General features: G+C 33.4%; 1 protein-coding gene across 1 annotated transcript in view; it reads right to left on the bottom strand.

Moving 5' to 3' along the window:
• Positions 1-10,692: 10,692 nt before the first annotated feature.
• Positions 10,693-20,618, bottom strand: part of LOC110024417 — a 26,465-nt gene continuing 16,539 nt past the window's right edge. The window contains exon 4 of the mRNA XM_020724379.1: positions 10,693-12,847. Coding sequence (XP_020580038.1) covers positions 10,875-12,847 — 1,973 coding nt within the window. The 3' untranslated portion in view covers positions 10,693-10,874. The remainder of the gene's footprint in view (positions 12,848-20,618) is intronic.

The following is a 20,618-nucleotide window of genomic DNA, read 5'->3' as shown; positions in this document are numbered from 1 at the left end:
ATCAATATACGAAGATATGAGGTATATATTTGCTTCAATGCAATGTAAGAAATTACATACTTATAGCTTGAAGAATTTGAATGGCATTTATCACTAATTTAGCGTCCAAATCTTAAGTAGATAAGTATGTCAAGTTAGAAGTAATGTGAAGTAGCTATTAAGCAATTTTTACACAATCCTTTTTTCTTTAAAAACATGATTAGACCATCTAACACCATATATTTATGCTTAAGCCATCCGCTAATTTATGATTCCTAAAATATGGAATTTTGTCAATTATCAGCTTCCATTGCAAGTTCAAATCATTCACTCATGTAATAAATGGAGAAGCATTTACATCATTTAGTTCGAAGGCAAAAGCATATTATCCATTTGATCCAAAAGGATGTCAAGTCTTGCTAAGCATGCCACTAGGAATAATATAAATTTAATGCATACTAAAGTTTATTTGTGTTAGAATCAAGCTGGACTATCGCGCCTCCAAGTGATCTAAATCACAACTCTCAGATCGACCCCTTTTTTAATGTGAATTGCCTACCAACCGATTCAGGCATGTTATCACCTTTGTTTGAAACATTTCCTGTTTTATTTTGCCACTTTTTGGTTCGCCCAGATTTCACAAATCTCTTCTATCACTCAATACTGATCCATCACATCACCGTTACACTCGATATATTGAGGACATTGGGCTAATCCTGAGATGACCCGAACCTGACCTGAATATTATACGGGTAAAAAATCCCATCCCAAATCTAACCCGCCTTCAACGTGCCAACCTGAACCCGAAACGTATAACATGTTTAACATAAGGAATAATAGCTATTTGGGTTTAAATCAATTTAATTCCGGGTTGGCATATTGATTTCAAGTCAATTTAGGATTTGTGGGTCATCTTTAGATCATTTTTGAGTTGGTGAGACAACCTAATCTCGACCCTTAAAATTAAATGGTTTCGGTTTCAGATACTTAACAGAACCAAATCCAAAAATTATTCGGGTCAACTCAATCCAAGATTTTCAAGTCGGGTTCGTGTCAAGTTGGAGTCTGGTAAATTTTTGACACCCCTACTCTCTAGTAGTCGTCGGCCCTTCCTTCATAGTCTTTGAAGCTCCTTCATTATTCACCCTTTTTTCTCCGAGAAGTCCTATACGTCGAGGCCTTTTAGCGAACATGGAGTTTTTCTTCTTATGCTTCTCTATCCTACTAAAAGTTGCATACTCATTCTTTCTTTTATTTCTTATTCAGAGTAGTACTCTTAAGTTCATCATCTCCACCTCACAATCGTCAGTTATATTCCTCGTTGTGAAACATTGGGGAACTCATAAGTTATCTGATCTTCCTCCTTAAATTTTTTCTCTCTTTTTTAGCCTTTTTATTAGTATCAAAGCTATAAATTGATTTGTACATTTTTTAATCATTTGGCATTGCTTTGTTAAGTTATAGGTTAGCCTTGTTAGGCTCTAATGTTTTATTATTTGTATTTAATCAAATACTTGGGTACTGGTGCACTTGAGACTCTTTAGGTTCAACCAATAACTCTTCAATCCTTGCTTGAGTTGGGATAGAATATGATGGATGTTTGCATGTGTTCAAGCCTTTAATATAATTTAGATGTTAATTTTAATTTTTGGTTGTAGGGCACTCAAGCAAATTTTCCTTTAGTGAGATGGGTTGAACCTCTAATATATTGAGATGTCTTGTGTTGCTCACATCGAGATATATAGTTATTATTTATTAGAGGATAAATATATTATTTATTTTTCATGGCTTTATTGTTGCTTGTATTTGATTCCTGGTTACTTTTTAGGATTGTCAGTACTACAGTGTATTCTTCATTTATATTGTTAAACACCTATTATTTGATTCTTCTTTTTTTTTATCAAGTCAATATGTGTGCATTGAATTATTATTGCATAGATTCTTACATATTAGATTTAATTTTGCAGTCATATTGCTTGCTTCTCATACCCATTACTCTTGTTAATTGCAACATATTTTTCATGTTATAATCAAAGTTAAATTATTAATATTATTGGTCATAGTAGTTATAACATATTTTTTAAAGAATTTGTAATTGTATACACGTAGTGGTGTGTAATTCAACAAAAACCTTTAAGATGTTGCTTAGTCAGGTTTATGCACCATAGTGTCGATTTCTCGGGATTATTTATTTTTTTGTTTATGGGTCAGGCTCCCTCGTGCTGCTACAATAATTCTACTACAATACTTTGCCACTATATTTTTGATCATTTTGCTTTGTAAATTTGTTACACAACACTAAACAAAAACATCACAAGAACATACAAAAATATAATTTTTAAGCACAAATAAACAATCATTTTTACATATTTTTAACCCTAAACAACTTCATAGCCACAGTCGGATCTTCATCATTGAAACAACACTATTATATTATTATTACATAGTCCCACCAACGTTGGCAACATTGAATTCATATCTTCATCGCATAGCCTCAGCCATCGATTTTCAATCATCACAGTCGGATCACTGTCACTTCTCCAATATTTTATGCTATGATCCTCTAGTGAAAGTAGAGTGGATAACTCCCCCTTCTAGTATTATTTTCAGATGGTTAATGACAAACAAAGTCCTATAATATATATTTGAATAGTGAAACCATTTCATTGTCTGAGCTAGATCCCATGGTTATTTTTCTTTCAAAATTTTCACATGAAAACCCTAGTGTCACCTATATCACATCTTCTTATATCAGTGTTCTCTTTGACTTTCATACAATGCTAAAACGTCAATAATACTATTATTACCATACACAAAAAAAACATTCAAATTCCTTGAAATTTTATATAAAAAAATCAAGTTTATATTAAATGAATAGACATTTGTCTTATTTTTCTTATCAATTAAGAAGATTATAATAAAGAGAAGAATAAAGAGGGAGAGAGCCAAGAAACAAAAAGAAGTGAGATAAAAAGAGCCAGCGAGGAAGCAGAAGCACAATACGGCAAGGCATCACCATGCTATTCCATTTCCCCTTTTTTCCTTCATCTCATTTTCACTCTATTTCTCTCTCTTCTTCATTCACAATCTCATGCAACACTAAAACGTCTCTCTCTCTCTTTCAGCCATTTTACCATATTATAATCATGGTTGGTACAGAAATATAATGCACTGACATATCAAATTGAATAACCACGAATCGTATTATCTCTCTCTACGTTAATGGTATTTCTCTCTCTACCAAAAAGTACCCAACGATCATTAATACGTTTGGCGCAGCTTATTGCTGTGTCCGGCGTTTTCGGAATGCCGTTGGCTCGTTTGTTTCGCGCGTAAATTTTTTTTTAAGAGAACCCTCGATCTTTCGCCGCTCAAAATATGGTGCGGATTATTGTGCATTTGGTGTTCGAAGCAGACAAATAATAATAATACAAATAATCTTGTCAATCTGTCCAAACTACATCATATGAATAGGACCTGTTAATAGATAACTTTAGAGAGTTCAAATGATTCGACCGTTTATATCTAATGGGTTTTTGGCATGACTCGATGAGGTTGCAGAAATAGGCTTCAGCCAACTAAGCTCTGCTGATCATCTGTTAATATCATATCTTTGAAAATATAAATAAAACACTACATATATATATATATATATAAAGAGGATATATGAAACATTTGAATGTTTATACCCTGGTTACCGCAAAAGTAACCTCTAAAGATTTAGGGAATAAATATATTGTTTGAGGGAAATAAACTCACGTGTAAAAGCTACTCACGTTGGCATAAACAATAAAATAAGGGATTCAATATCAACAAACAATGAGCATGATTGACAAGGCAAAGTTACAATACATTGCATTTCTAATTATATGACTATGATTATTGTATATGACAATGACTCAATATTTGTATAATGGAGTACTTAAAACATTCATGAGAAGAATAGCATTAAATGTATCACATGCTATATATAAAGTCAACATAAGCAACTTATTATATGATTCGATGTGATTATAGAGACTTAAATGGGTAGTTTCAAGAGAATATATATATATATATATATGCAATATCACCAAATAAAAGGATTATATATATATATATATATATATATATGTTACATTAAACAAGAAATTAGGGTTATTACAAAAATATTATCAAATCAAGATTGGAAAGGAACATAATAAGAAGAAAAACAAAATTAAAAGAAGATTTTATGTACACCAATCAAATGGAAATATCTTATGTGTGTACATTTAAGCTTGTATGAATTATGCCAATGAAGGCCATATTTTAAGGAAAGTCTTTTGAGATTAAGGTGAAAAATCTTATTTTTAAATCATAGTAATATAAAAATAATTTCTAGACCTGTGTATTTTAATTGAGATGGTCACGAGTATTGGTTGATTAAACATATAAGATAATATATTAATTACTATAAGTCCATATTAGCAATTAGTTTACATGGTTTATTTTTCATATGAAAAATGATATTTCATGGTACTACAAATATACATATCATTATATTATGTCTAAATTTGGTATATTGTACCATGCAATATATCTTATTATTTACGAGATATTATATGTTAAGACAAATTAAAAGAAAATATGATAAAGATATGCTCATACATACATGTTGAAAGATAATCACCTTTTTAAAATAGTAACTAGGGACGCAAATATACTTGCACATTGCTAACTTTTGACTTCCATCTAGATGAAAATAGAAGTATGATACACCATGTTGGGCTAGTAGGAGATGCATTTGCTAAATATTAGTTGGTGTGTTTCTATCTTAGGCTTCGCTTGAGAATCTGGTGGAGCCCCCGTTCTATTATGAATTGAGAATCCGATGGAGCCCCTTTTCGTTATGTACAACATCATCTCTTGAATTTGCATCGACTGCAACACCATTCTCTCGTTGTTTCAGATCACGAAATATCTATAGCTTCAGCTCCCCGTTCTGCTATTCCGAAAATGGAAATGTCAAAAATAGTCTTCGTAGACAGAATCTTTCCCACTAATATATTAGAATCCACGCCATTTTCCTCCATTTTGTCCATACATGCATCAGATTCCTTCAAAGTGACATCTCTTGATAGTTCCTGAATTAAGGGTAATATCCCACATGATAAAACTCTAGAATCAGGATCATGACAGAAAAACAGTTCGAAGAAACAATTCAAGGCGAAAGGATTAAGGAATCAAATTCAAACTTGGAAGTTGAGATCACGACATGTCAGATGGGCATGCCTAGTGTTCTTTCGTGTAGCGTTGGTTAACTTCATTGTGGAGCTCCGACGACGAATTATTAAGTAGTGACAGACCTGTGGATGGGAAGGGAGATTTGGATTTTGAAGTCACTTTTTAGGAGAAGAAAGAAAAAGATGATGTTGAAGCAATGACAATCTCTATAATTTTAGAGATTTGTTTTATAGAGAGAACGTTCAGTGTGGGCAACCCTCGTTGTGGGTAGGAGGTGGTAATGGGTGGAAATGCACAATTGAATAAAGTGGTATATTGTATGCATAAATATCCTATAGTTGAAAAAGTGAATGAATAAAACAAATTCCTATGTGGTATGATAAATATTAAATCTAATTAAATTCAAGTAAATTTTTTATTTTTTATTTAAACAGAAGTAGTATCAGACTAATAGTTACAATTAAAAATATATGAGGGTATATATTATAGCCTTTAATTTATATCAAAAACTTATAACTACTAGTATTTAAAAGGACATAAAAATTTTTCTATTCAAAAGGAGGCATTGACTTAAATAATCTCAAATTTATACCACCATTTATTCTAAAATTCTCTCAAACAAAGGCTTAATTAGATAATAACATACATTGTTTATACTTTATTGTGCCATAATGGGCACATATCAAACTAACTTGGATAAGCTTTATGCATATATGGTCTTTTTAAGATGGGTGTGTTGAGTATATATTAAATTTTGCATTAAGATATAATAAGCTTGATTTAAACCATAATAACATGATAAATACTTTGATTTTATAATTGTATATCACTTTAAGTACAATTAAGCAATATTCATGATCCCAATTATTTCTTAAATAACTTTTTATGACTACTATTTATTTTTTTTAAAAAGTAAACTAATAATAACAATAATAATAGCTGCAAAAAGCAATAAGAATAAGAATAAAAATAACTAATAATAATAATAATAATAATAACATGATTAAATAGTTAACCTTTTCATAAATTTAGATGTCATTCTAAATAGTTGTAATTATTTTTGGGCTAAATGCCATTTAATGATCATAAATGTTAGTATGTTAGTGGCTAAATTGCGTCCCAAATATAAAGCCCATGGTTAAAGAAAAAGCTCTCTATACATAGTTCTCCATCAATCATATAAAATAGTCAGTAATTTCAAAAATGTGATTGATGAAGATTAAAATAATAGAATTAAATAAATGACTTTTATTAATCAAGCTACACTGTTCTATGCCTTTTCGTATGCATTAAAAAAGCTGAAAACTAATAATTGATACTAAATAATAGAAGATAAAGAAAGTTTAAATGGCTCAAAATTATCGAATGATTGTGTCGATCAATTGTCAATTTAGAGCCATCAATTTCACCCAGTAAGCTCGACATTGAGTTTGTTGTGGGGGTACCCTACTATATGGGTTCGTCATTGAAAATACTTTTTTTTTTTTCTATACGTAGCGTCTCAAAGCTATAACCGCATCGCACAGTGTCAGCATCACAATGCTATTGTAGTAGGGCCGAGGCGCTATCTGTGCAATGTCACAATGCTACTCTCGGAGAAAAATTTGTATTGAAATCAGAGAGCTTGGTGACGCAATGTCATATTGGAGTGGCTACGACCCGATCAGGAGCAATTTCATGCATGTTTTGATGGTTCTTCTTTTGTAGTTGAAAATGAAGAACAATAAGACGAGGCTCATATGTGACTTTTGATGTATGTTTTGTGATTTTTCACTAGGAATTTTGTATTCTCTTGTGCAAAAAGTGGAATGCAGTGAACTACAACTTTTCATGCATTGTTATACGACGCCAGAGCGGCGTAATTTTAGGAGTTAGATATGTAAATACATGATCATATTTTGAAGCAAATAAAATGAGTATTTACAAGTTTAAGATATCAAATTGACTCTAGATTGACGAAGACTAGACTTGTAGACTAATCAGCTGCTAAAGTTGGACCGAGCCTGCATGATTCAACCTTCCTCTGAATTTTGGTTTTCAAAGCTTGAATTTTAATTGACTTCAATTCTCATTCAACATATGCATAACCCTCAAAAATAAAAAATAATAAAATAATAAAAAAAGGGTATTTACATACATACCACACAATTCCTATGTTTTTACGCATATAAACACTTGAAATTTTATATTTACATGCACAACACTCGAACTTTAACATCACCTTAATCAGAAATAGTATTTTTATTAATTTTTTATAAATGTAAATATTTAGGTATTAGATATGTAAATGCATAGAAATTGTATGTTGTGCTTGTAAATTTCCAAGATTTTAAGGTCATTTAATCTTTCAATTAGTGACGAGAAAAATCCAATCATATATTTAAGTGCTTGATATGCACGAAAAGAAGTTATTCGTTTTATTTTGAAGGTGATATAACGATATTTTTGATGTAATATGAACGATTTGGGGGATATAAATGTAAAAATTAAAATTTGGGTGTTACATAGTGACTAATCAAATCATCACAAATCGGACGGCTCGGGATTCTACTCAGTTGTTGGTGTCATTCCAAGATACGACGGGCAGACCGTGGGTGACCGTTCATGGCTGAGAATGGCAAGGAGAACCGAGCTGAATGACTGGGGCCGAATGATTGAGTTTAACTGACCAAAGCCGACCGATCGGGACTGAATGACAGAGGCCGAATTATCGAGGGTGAACGACGAAGGACATGAAAACAAAGTCGAATAATGAGAGCCGAGCATCCAAACCCGCTCATATACATATAATGTTGACTTCCTCGAAGGACCCATTTCATAAAGTAGAAGGGTATCAAAATTTATGGGTTTCTCGTGCCAAGCACGATAAATAGAGAAAATTAAATGTAAATCGTGAGCAAATCTATTTTTAACAGTATTTACGTAAATGCCCCTAAAAAACATCAAATGTAAATATATGAATTACAAAAACTTTTCATTCCATGCCATTTTTTCAAGATTGGTAGGAAGAAGATGCGGGCCGACTTGTTTTCTAATACAAGTCTTTGAATCCACCCAATCAAGAGGAAAGAAAAGTAGTTATTTCACCTTCTCATTTGCCAATTCTCAAATTCTTCAGCCTAGATGGTATGCTATATGTGAAAATATATAATAATTGTTTGATATATATGTAAATAAATTTTCTTAAAAGAAGTGCTGGTGAGATTGGATGATTGTGTATTTTCTCTTGCACCGAAAAATGAGAAAAATTTGCATATGTAAGACGTACGTAGAGCTGCGTATGTCGGAGGTTATTTAAAGGATATTGGAGGGTTATAGGTAGGTTACATCTTCTGTAACATCTCTGTAGTCTACCTATAACTCTCCAATAGCCTCTGAATAACCTCGGGCGTACGCAGCTTTGAGTTCTTAAGACGTACTCAAATTTCTATGTATTTAGATATTTAACATCTAAAATTTAATTTTTACATACATCATTTTGTTAATGCATGAAAAAGTTTATTTCATTCTTTGAAGGCGTTGGATATGTAAATACAAAATTTTAAATTTATTTTAAAATAAATATAACATAAATTTTGACTTATAAATCATATTTTTTCTTCATGTTAAATAAAATTCATCATGTTACATTTTTGAAGTCATGCTGATGATATCCTTCTCGTGGATAAGACTAGACAGAGTTTAGAAAAAAAAAAAAAAACTTGAATTATGGTGGTCTCCATTGCAGTCTAAAGACCCTCATTTGAGTAGATTTAAATCTAAATACATGGAATGTAGTTTTAGAAATAATGGTTCTAGTAGGAGAGTTATAACTATGGGTGATCAAAGTATTGAAAGGTGTGAACATTTTAGATATCTTGGATCTATTGTTCAAAGTGATGGTGATATTGATGGGAATGCTATTAGTAGAAATCAAGTTGGTTGGTTGAAGTGAAGAAATGCATCAGGCCTAGTGTGTGATAGAAAGGTACCACTTAGACCGAGAGGAAAACTTTATAAGACGATGGTGAGACCTGCAATGCTTTATGGCTCATAATGTTGGCCTTTAAGAGAGAAGCATAAAACAAAGTTGTGTTGTTGAGATAAGAATGCTTAGGCTGAAAAGCAGCTTGACACTTAGAGACAAAATGTGAAATGATTACAACCGTGATAGGGATGGTTAGCTTCAGTCGTCGACAAAATTAGAGAGAGTCATCTTAGATGGTTTGTTCAGATAAAACATCTATCATATGATGATCCATTTAGTGGAGTAAATGTTTAAAATTCAACTTATGTTAAGAGAGGCAGAGATGGACCTAAGAAGACTAGGGCATATTGCATAAAAATGATCTCAATCCATTGAAATTAAATGAAAATATGACACTCAATAGGACTCGAAAAAATATTACCTCAGGAGTACTGATGCAACAGTACTCCAATGAGGAGATGCCACATGACATTATGATGAAACCATTGCATATATGACACCTCCTCATTGGAGTACTGATGCATCAGTACTCCTGAGGTAATATTTTTTCATAGGACTCAAAGGAAAAAAAAAAAAACATTCATCTAGCGACCACACTTAGTAAGATAAAGACTTGTTTTTATTAGTGTTGTACGTTAAATCTAGATTTAAATACTATGACATAAATCCTAAATAAATAGTTACTTGAAAGCAATAATTAATAATTGCTCTTTTTAGTCATTAAGCCCGATTTCTTCTCTTTCTGATTAAATTATGAACAATTCCCATTCTAAACACCTAAACTTTCATCTAAAATCTTCTAGCATTACATAAAAAACATCATTATAATTAATTTATTTAAAATGGAATACATATTTTCATTCATAATTATTTACTAACAAAGTGTCATAAGTGCAAATATCAAACTTTAGGGGTTAGATTTGTAAATACATAAGAATTTTGTGGTATCTATGTAAATTTCCCTTTTAAAATTTACCAACAAGTCATTCCTTTTCCTCCCAAAATTTATGCAATCTTTTACACTCCTCACATTTCATCAACTTCACCAACCCTTCATAAAAATACAAACCATAAGATCTCAGCCGTGCCAATTGCTTTCTTCCCCAATACATTTACAGTTAGGTTCATGAAATAATTCCATTTTGCAGACAAACAGTGTAGCCATAACCATTGCATGTCACTTAAAAGGAAAAAATTTGCGTACGTCAAGGGGTACGCAGAGATGTGTACATAATAGGATACACGGGGTTATACGGGAATTACAAGGGGGTTATAAGCCCATCGTAACTCCCGTATAACCCCGCTGTAACCTTGTAATCCCAATAGATAAAATAAAAACACGGGTTACAGCTGAGTTACACGAAAGTTACAAGGAAGTTATAACACACTTGTAACCCCCATGTAACCCCCCCCGTACAACGCCCGTGTACCATATTATGTACACATCTCTGCGTACCACCTGACGTACGCAAATTTTTTCCCACTTAGAAACAAACATCAAATTGGTAACCGAAGCTCCGAAAATATCTTCACCATAACAATCACTGCAGCAATTATTCTAAATAAAATTAATCGTCGTTTTCAATCTAATATGCAGTATAGCCATAAATTTCGATTTTGAAGTAGAAAATCTGTGCACCATATAACCAATTCCAGTAATAAAATCTATCAGCCGCAACAAAACGTCTTCTTTACAATTATGAGAAAAATCTCTCCGCAACTCTCACGTTAGAGTGCTAGAAATGCTTACTGAAGAACATCTCTGACTCCTGCACCGTCTGGTTGTTCTTCCCCACCCAATCATATGATGCTTGCCAACTTCCAATTCAGGATTATTACAATCAACCATAAACAATGGTATTGGAGGGTTGATCTCGACCGGGCTTACAGACACTCTGGAATTTCTTTGAGGGCATTTCTGGATGGCCTGAGCTTGCGAGCCATTCCCGCGCATGTTTCTTCTCCGAATTCCGGCTTGCCACGGCGTTCCGGATGCTTTCATTAACTCCCCAATGGCCTGAAGGTCTTCGATGGACTCTTGCCTTGATAATGTGGCGAGGGGAGGGAGAATATCCTTCTGGAAGTCCTTCTTCTGCCTTCTCTTCTTCCCTTGCACTCTTCGAGGCATTGCTAGGAGAAGCGAGGCTTTGCTCCGCTCGTTTGCTCCAGCATTTTCGGCTTCCTGAGGCCGGTGCCACAAGTTCTCTGGTTTAGTCTCTTCGAGCTGCAACGTCTTTAGCTCAAAAAGGTCCAATACATGGTATTGATGTTGTGAGCGACCGTCACGTACTGCATCCGATTCTAGGATGTTTTTGTTTGATAAAATCATCTCTGCAAATATGTACAAGGCGTTGTCAGATGGGGTGGCAGAGTGGGAGATCTGGATTTCATCGTTAAGCTTCAATCCATCGAGTGATAGTTTGATTATGTTTTCTGCTGCCTCCTTCATAACAATCTCGCTGGAGCATAGATCTTCTTTCAATCCATCTCTGCAGCTAAAGGAAATGGATTCTATGTTAGAAGTGATGTTATTGACTGGTGCTTCCAGGTAGATAAAGGGCGCTACTTCGGAAACTAGAATTGGGTCTGAATGTATTGATGGGGCATAGGCCTGAACTTTGGCAGAAATTTCAGAGGAATCTGAATCATCGTTCAAAGGAAACGCAAAATTCAGATCTATGCAATTTCTAGGCTTTTTTCTGTTATTTTCTAAAGAGGTTGATTTTTCGGAGCTGTACAATTTGATGTCATGGAATGTACTGGCATGCTTGAACTCATCAATTACCAGCTTCTCTTCATTTGAAGAAGATGATAATTTTTCCTGGAGTTCATGAAAATAAGGACCGATAAATTTCTTACTAATCAAACTGTCAAATGGCGGATCATTCTGCACTTTGCTGTCCCTATTATGTAAAGATGAAGAGAAGTTTTCGAAGCTGCATGAAGGAAGACTTGTGGGATCTTCAAATTTCTTCTCATAAACTTGATTCGTATTATTAAATCCTAAATCCGCTGGAAAGGGAAGCCTACTCGGTTCCAAAGACTCACAAGCCGTTCTTCTTTTGAGCCAGGATGGCCCAGGCAAAAGATCTTCACATTTTCCACCTATAATTTGTTGTGAAATTGGTCCATCTTGAGTCCCAGAAAAGAAATTTTCCGCTTCAACATTGAGATTTATGGTGGACAACGGAACTTTCTTCTGTAAAGTAGAAAGCAATTGCAACTGGAGCCCATCATTTAATTCATTGAAATGAGACGAATATTTCTCTTCATATCTCAGGGTTGATTTTGCGGCATTTTCAGAAAAGCAGATCTTTTTCGCTTTACTAGATCCATTGAACCTTGAAATTGCTGAAAATGGGCTCGAAGCATGATTTTCATCACTCGAAAACTTCGTCCAAGTTGGAACGAGTGGTGAGGAGGTAATGTTTTTTTCCAGTTTAAAGGAATTTGAGAAGGAATTGGGCAAGACAGAAGTGAGTTTTCCTAAATTGTTGGATTCCGAATTTCCAGGGCATTTCCCACAGATTAGAAAATGATTGTCCTGTTCATGCCCAAACTGTGTTGATGCTTCATCATGATCAATTGAAATAATGTCACTCACCTTGTTAGCATTCAGCATTACTGGTTCACAGAGTATGGGGTCTTTCTCTTTATGTGAAGTTGAATTCATTAAACTTGTGGGGAAAAGTTTCCCTGTAAAGACAATAAAAATAGATGATTAGTTGGATTCAGCTCAGGGGGGAAATTTAGGAAAATTTACATTTATACCACACATATCTTATGTATTACATCTCTAACATCCAAAATTTGATATTTAAACTTATAATAACTTGGTGTCATAAACCTGCACATGAAAATGCATCTCTTTTAAAAAGATGGTGATGTGGTATTTTTGATAATATGTCACAAATTTGAGTGGTATGCATGTATGTAAATACATAAAAATTGTGTGCTATGTATGTAAATGCCTAAATAAATTTATCCAGCTGCACACATAACAGACAATCGAAGTAACTACAAACTCTATAGTAAGCTGCCATAAAATAGTAACAGGGGCAGGTTGAACAGTCTAACTTCTGAAGATACAATTTTCTAATGGATCAGCACAAGGCAGTTATCAATTAAAAGGATAGTTTCTTTTCACCAAAGAGAAGAAAACAAAATCTCTACAATACTGTCCTTATGTTTCATCAATGAAAGTTACTGTTGACATGCAACTGGAGAAGCTGCAAATCAATTACCTCCCCTGATTATAGAAGACAATAAATTCTAGGGAAATTTACATATATGCCACACAATTCTTAATATTTAAATATCTAACACCTACATTTTCACATTACGTTTGTCACACTTCGGTGTCACAAAACTATGCATGAAAAGGTGTATTTCACCTTTTAAAAATAAGAGCGGTATTTTTTATGTGAAGTCAAAAATTTGGGTGCTATGAATGTAAATATGAAAATTTAGATGTTAGATATGTAAATGCATAAGAATTGTGTGGTATGTATGTCAACGCCCCAAAATTCTAATTGTTATCTCCATCAAAAGTAAAACCCAAAATGACATATTTGAACGGCTTTACACAGCAAAATTCCACTTCTTGTGAGTATCACAAGCAGTAAATCCCACTAGTAGACAAGTATAAATGCCATTTATATGTATTCTTCTTTGTCATTAACCTATATGCAATTTATCTGAAATTTCATGAGCTCCAATGAAACAAGTATTTTGATAGACACCCTCGAACTTTCAAGAAAATATGCAAAAAGATACAGGTACAACATATTTTACAAGCATACTCCCAAACTATAGTTCTTGAGTTGCAATAGCAAGAAAACTCCCAATTTGAAACATCTTACCTCCCCCTTGGAGGTCAAAAACAATACTGGTCAACCAAGGGGACAATGGTGTAGTTACTTGTGAAAAAGTAAACTGACACTAATACAACAATTTATTTGTGGTGACTAATAACTAAAAAACAAAACAGGCTATCCTTTCTTACAATAACCATTTGAAGATTCCATAGGGTTTTGATTGACACAGGAATATTATGTGGTAGGTGACATGGGGGGAGGCTGAATGGATTATATGGGTTCAAAGTCCGGATTGGATATGTTCATTAATATGTAAACATTTTTACACCATAGTGCTGAATATTAACAATTATTACAGAAGACGAAGACAACAAGTCTTTATCCCACTAAGTAGGGATTATTACAAAAGGCATGCATGAAAAAAAAGCCTATTTCTACGTACCTAGTTTTCATCAAGAATTAGAGTAGTACCGTACAAGGTGTGTAAGAATTGCATGAAACTCAACAAGATTTCAAATACGGATATACTACAAAGTAAAGTTAAGCTTTCCAAGAAAGGATTAAGTTCTAGTGGTGAAAGTGAACTAAATATGTAAATTTATCTAACTCAATCTCCAGTTTCTCTCATCCCTTTTCGCTGTAGCTTTTGGGAGGTTATTAGGGAGAATCATCAATAGTTTTAATTCTTTCAACATACAAGGATTTAAAATAAAATCATCTTCATATGTAACTGGTTACAACAAAAAGATTTGAAAAAGAAATGTAAGTCTATTAAATTTTGTAAAAAATAAAACAATAAAGAAAAACTCATAGATTTTTTTTACTAGCTTTTCCTTTTACAAGAGGAGAGATATATACATCTCTAAGTGAAATTACAAAATAAGAATAAATCAAAAAGGGGGGAAAAACAAAGGAGTGGGCGGTTCTAAGGGGAAGCACGTGAATTACAATCCAAGATCCAAAGAGAAATTGATCTAATGGTAAAAGCCTTGATCCATGTGCCTTAAGCTACTTATTATGATTGGAGAGAATGAGCCACACTATGGATGAGAGAGAAAGAGAGAAATTCACACTTAAACTAGATGATAGAGATCTACTATTCCGAGTTTAAATACAATACTTTTGGATAAAAAGTTGTAGATTTCTTTGGTGAATATGATTCATCATAAAGTGTAGACTGTATGGAGTGTGAATCAACCCACTTTCTAAATTATCTTTTATAAAGTGTTCGTCAACCTCAACATGCTTAGTGCAGTCATATTGTACTAGATTGCATATAATATTGATGGCTAATTTATTGTCACAAAATATTTTCATAGGATCTATCCAATTAATTTTAAAATATTCTAAATATTATTTGATACATATTATCTCAGAAGTCTCTTGAGAGTTGGCTTTAAGCTAAATTTCAATACTTGATCTTCAAATTGCATGTTGTCTTTCTCCTCCAAATCATGAGATCCCCTCCAAATATCATTTATTTGGTATATAATTTTTTTCACAAGTTTGTGATATGTGCCCGCCTAGATCCAAACCAACGAAACCAGTCCAAGAAGGACCGGGCTGGACCATCCAGCCCAAGCCACAACATCGGGCGGCTGGTTTGAACGAAATGGGAGTATCGGGTGTGTATCAGTTTGATTTAGGATAACTGAGAATTATAAGGCAATTTGAAGTTGTGACCCTTTGGGTTTATGCATTAATTGGCTGGATAAACATACTGTGAATGTGATGTCAAGACAATTGTGGAATAAATTGATTACTTTTACTACTAACATTTGATATTGTCATGTATTTACATTGGTTAATTTTTCACCAAGGTGCAATTTTTGTCCTAATTTAATTGGATCTTCACATAGCTTATAGCTATTTATCTTGGTCTCTTTCAACAAGTTCAAAATATATTTAAGTTAGAGAGAAATATTCTTGATTCAGATTGGACCACGTCTATGCACAAGTGGTATATGATTTTCTGGTTCTTTTATATTGAATTCTTCAACATTCTTTTTCCTAAGAGCTTCTCATGATTATTCTCTTGTGTAACAATCATATTGTCAACATAAAAAATTTAAAAATTATCATCAGAAGAGTGTTTTGTGAAGATGGTATAGTCTCCTTGGCTTCATTTGTAGCTATAGCTCCCATTATAGCTTTCATAAATCTACCAAAACAAACTCTTGGTGAATATTTCAATTCATATAAAGCATTTTTCAATTTGCATATCTAATTCTTTTCGAAGGAGCTATAAAATTCTAGTGGTCTCTTCTTAAAGTCCCCATGTAGAAAAGTTTATTTTTACATCATATTATTATATATGCCACTCATAATTTGTTGATAATGATATCAAAATGTAAATAATGTTCATGTTTCCAATATGTGCAAAATTTTCTTGATAATCAGAGTGAATTCTTTTGTTACCAATCTTGTACCTTTCCAAGGTCCCATCTGTTTTGTATTTGACCATGAAGTTTCATTTGCATTCTACTATCTTCTTTCATTTGATAATTCAACAATCACCTATGTATAATTCTTTTCTAATGCATTTCTCTTGGCCTCTTTCAAATTTCTATTTTTAAGTGCTTTAAATAGGATTTGTGGAATGAAAATAGGGTTAGTACTGCTGTTGGTTAGAAAGCTTTTATGAGAGGGACAAATTTCATGAAATGTTTATTGAGAGGTAGAATATAAGTGAATGGTAGTGGGCTTTTTTGAGTTATGATAATAGTTGAGTCCTACACTTGCTGGAGACCTTGATTGAGTTTGTTTCTTTTTTTATAGAACTTAAAAAGTACAATTCGTATAGGGCTTGTATTTGTATGTTTTTGGGATACAGAAAAGTCAAGATAAAAAATATCATCAAACTTTTCTTCAAGTTGAAAATTCTCCCAACGATGATAAGTTTGAGTGAAAAAATTATGGGTTTCATTAAAAGTGATGTCCATTAAAGAGAAAAAAAAATATTGTGATACTTGTACCCCTTTTATTTAATAAAGCATTTGAAGAATACAAACTTGAGAGCTCTTGAATTAATTTTCTTCTATTTTATTTTTCGATATAAATATAGACAATGCATCCAAAAACATTAGAAGGGATATTTGATTAAGCTAATTTTAGGGAAGATTACAATCAAATAATTTAATGCACTTTTAAAATCAATTATTCTGGAGGATATTCTATTGATTAAGCGGGCAGCTGTTAGAACAACTTCACCCAATTATTGTTTTTGCATTTGATTGTGGAGAAGTGCCCTAATAACCTCCAAAGAAGTAATTTTTTTATTTCTACTACACGATTTTGTTAAAAAGAGTGTTAGGGTTGATGAATAATACTTCCTTTATGAAAAAATAAAGATAATGAGCGATTAAAATAATCATGGGCATTATCACTTTAGAAATTTTTTATATTTGAGTTGAATTAATTCATTATCAAGACAATGAATATAAGAAGTATAAGGTTTCCATTGGATTTTTGTTTAACTAAATTTATTCATATCAATCAAGTGCAATCTTTAATAAAACTAATGAGTGTAGAGATATTAGAAGTTTCACAGGGTTCCAAATATCGTATTAACTCAACATAAAATGATTAGAAGAGTTAAGAGTTGCTTTTAGGAAAGCAAAGACTATGATGTTTAGCAATTTCATAAGTTTCACAATGAAAACATTTAATATTTGCATTTATGAAAAGAGAATAAAATATATTAAAAAAATTTAAGAGAAGAGTAGCTTAATCTATAGTGGTGTGTCTTGATAATAATGATGGTGAGATAAAGGATTATGATAGCTGATCTTGGTTTTCAAGAAGATACGACCTCTCTTATTTTCTAGCTTATTCATTAATATTCCCTGTAGTGAGGTTATAAAAAGCACATTGATCGGTAAAGAAGTTTATTCTGTAGTTATGTTTGGTAAATATATGGATGGATAAAATGATAACTATAACGTGTGGAATATGTAATACATTATTGAAAGTTAAATTGGAATAAATTGAGATGTCTTCCAATCCCTCAATAGTTGTCAAAGATCCATCTACAAACCTTTTTTTTTTTTTTTTTGCCAAGATAGAGATTATAAGCTTGAATTATATTGGCAAGATTGATCACGTGATTAGTGGTCCTAAATCTTGGATAAAAAAAAGAATAGAATAGTTAAGATACTAAAAAATCAGAATTATAAATTATACCATTATGAGCAAAAGAGCAAGATTTGGATGATTTTTATAGGAAATTAAGATAACTCTTTAATCAATTAATTTCTCTAAGTACGTACTAACTCCACTAGGCAAACATTTTTTCTATTATTTTAATTTTTGTTTCATATATAACATTAAGGTTTTCTATGCAACTTCCAACATTTATCTTTGATATTCCCATTTTTTTTATAGACATCATAAATTTCCTTAGAAAGAATATTTGCACTTTGGAGAAAGGTTTGTGATAGAAAATCCCTTATTTTGATTCAAAAATTGTAAAGACAGATATCTCAAAAGCCAAATAATTGATAATCATCATACTTCTTCATTATTCAACCAATATAAGATAATACTCCATTCAGGGAAGGAATGTTTTGTTTGGTTAAGTTTTGGATTTGAATTTGATCAAATTTATCGTTGAGTACTGCTAGAAATTCAAAAATTTGAGGACCACGGCATACTCAGAACAAGATATCTTAAGATCTTGGTAGTAATTCAACTCCAATTAGTAAACCTTCATGGCATTAAAATATTCAATGTCAGAAGTATTATATTGTGTCGAGATATGACTGAGATGGAAACAAAATTGTGAGAATTAATTCTAATTTTTTTAATTAAGAAAATTAGAATTAATTGGTAAATCCCTTAAATTAAGGAAATTAGAATAAATTTATATTTGTAATCCCTTAAACTAAGGGAAATAGTTAAATAGTTTCCTTGTTTTTCTCCTTTTAATCTCCTATATAATACCTTGTATGATCAATTCAAGAAAGGTGAGAAATACAAATTATTTTCGTTGATTTTCCCGCATGATATCAGAGAGCTTGAAACGCGCTTCTCCGACTCTTTCTCGCGTTCCTTCCGAGCACGGGCTGCTCTGCCTCGATCCAGTAGCAGGCAACGCGACGAGCACGGCGAGCGCAAGCAGAAGCGACGAGCACGGCGAGCGCGAGCAGAAGCGACGAGCACGGCGAGCACGAGCAGAAGCGACGAGCACGAGCGACTCTTCCTCCCGAGCACGGGATTCCAGTAGCGACTCCCGCTTCGTCCGAGAGGAGCAGCAGAGGAAGACCGTTCTTTGCCGCTGCAATCCGGAGATCTCGCGATCTTTGCCGCTCTTTGGATTTTTCTTTATTAGCTGCCTTAATTGCTGTGATTCTTTTACCACTGCAGGTTGATTTCTAGCATTAATTGTCTAGCCTTAATTGGCATTAATTGCTGCAAACTTTTCTTCCTCACCATGTCAATGTTCGAAACCACTATCTCCAACTGCTCCAACAATTCTGAAGAATACAATGCTGTTCAGAAAATTGGAGAATTGCAGAATATACGGGCATCCAATAGGTTCAATGGGAAGAACTATCTCAAATGGTCCCAAATTGTCCGCACATACCTAAAAGGCAAAGGAAGAATTAATCACCTACTTGGAACCAGATCAGAAAAAAGGGATCCAGCCTCTACTACATGGGAGGAGGAGGATTCCATGATTATGTCCTGGCTATGGGATTCTATGGACCCAAAGATCAGTGACACTTGCATGTTCTTGAACACCGCAAAGGAAATCTGGGACTATATCAACTGCACATACTCGAAAGCCCGCGATGCTGCCCTTGTGTATGAAATCAAGGAAAAAACTGGAGCAACCAAACAAAGAGACAAATCTGTCACAGAATACGCAACTCTATTGCAGAATCTGTGGCAAGAACTGGATCACTATCATGTAATTGAGATGAAATGCCCTGATGATGCTGTTACCTTAAAGAAGTTCATTGAGAAGGATCGAATATATGATTTTTTGGCAGGATTGAATCCTGAATTTGATCATGTTAAAATCCAAATCCTCGGCAAGGAGGATACACCGTCTCTAGAAAAGACAATCTCATTAATCCGAGCAGAAGAAAGTCGGAGGAGTGTCATGCTAGAACCACATGCTATGGACGGGTCAGCCTTAGCAGCAAACACAAATCGGGAGAAGTCAAAGAACGATAATCAAGGAAAGGAGAACAAAGACAATCTTTGGTGTACTTATTGCAAGAAACCGAGGCATACAAGGGAGAAGTGTTGGAAGTTAAATGGTAAACCTCCAAGTCGAGAATGGGGTAACCGTGGGGAGAAACAAAGGCCTCAAGCGCATATGGCAGAGCAACCCAATATGGAGGAAAAATCAACAATAGGGGGATTCAGCAGTGAAGAAATTGAGAAATTGAGAAACTTATTGGGATCTCTTGAGAAGCCTTCTGGAGCATGTTCGATAGCTCTTTCAGGTAAAACTGTTTGCATGAATGTCTTAAACAAATTATCTACCAACTCTTGGATCATTGACTCCGGTGCTACTGACCATATGACCCCCACATCTCAACTCTTCCATTCATATAACCCCTGTCCAAGTAATAGAAAAATTATCATGGCCAATGGATCGTTAGCTACCGTTGCAGGGATTGGTGATATAAATATCACAC

This window comes from Phalaenopsis equestris, unplaced genomic scaffold, assembly GCF_001263595.1.
Source record: "Phalaenopsis equestris unplaced genomic scaffold, ASM126359v1 Scaffold000256, whole genome shotgun sequence".
NCBI classification, from domain to species: Eukaryota; Viridiplantae; Streptophyta; class Magnoliopsida; order Asparagales; family Orchidaceae; genus Phalaenopsis; species Phalaenopsis equestris.
This window is presented reverse-complemented; position numbering and strand designations above follow the sequence as displayed.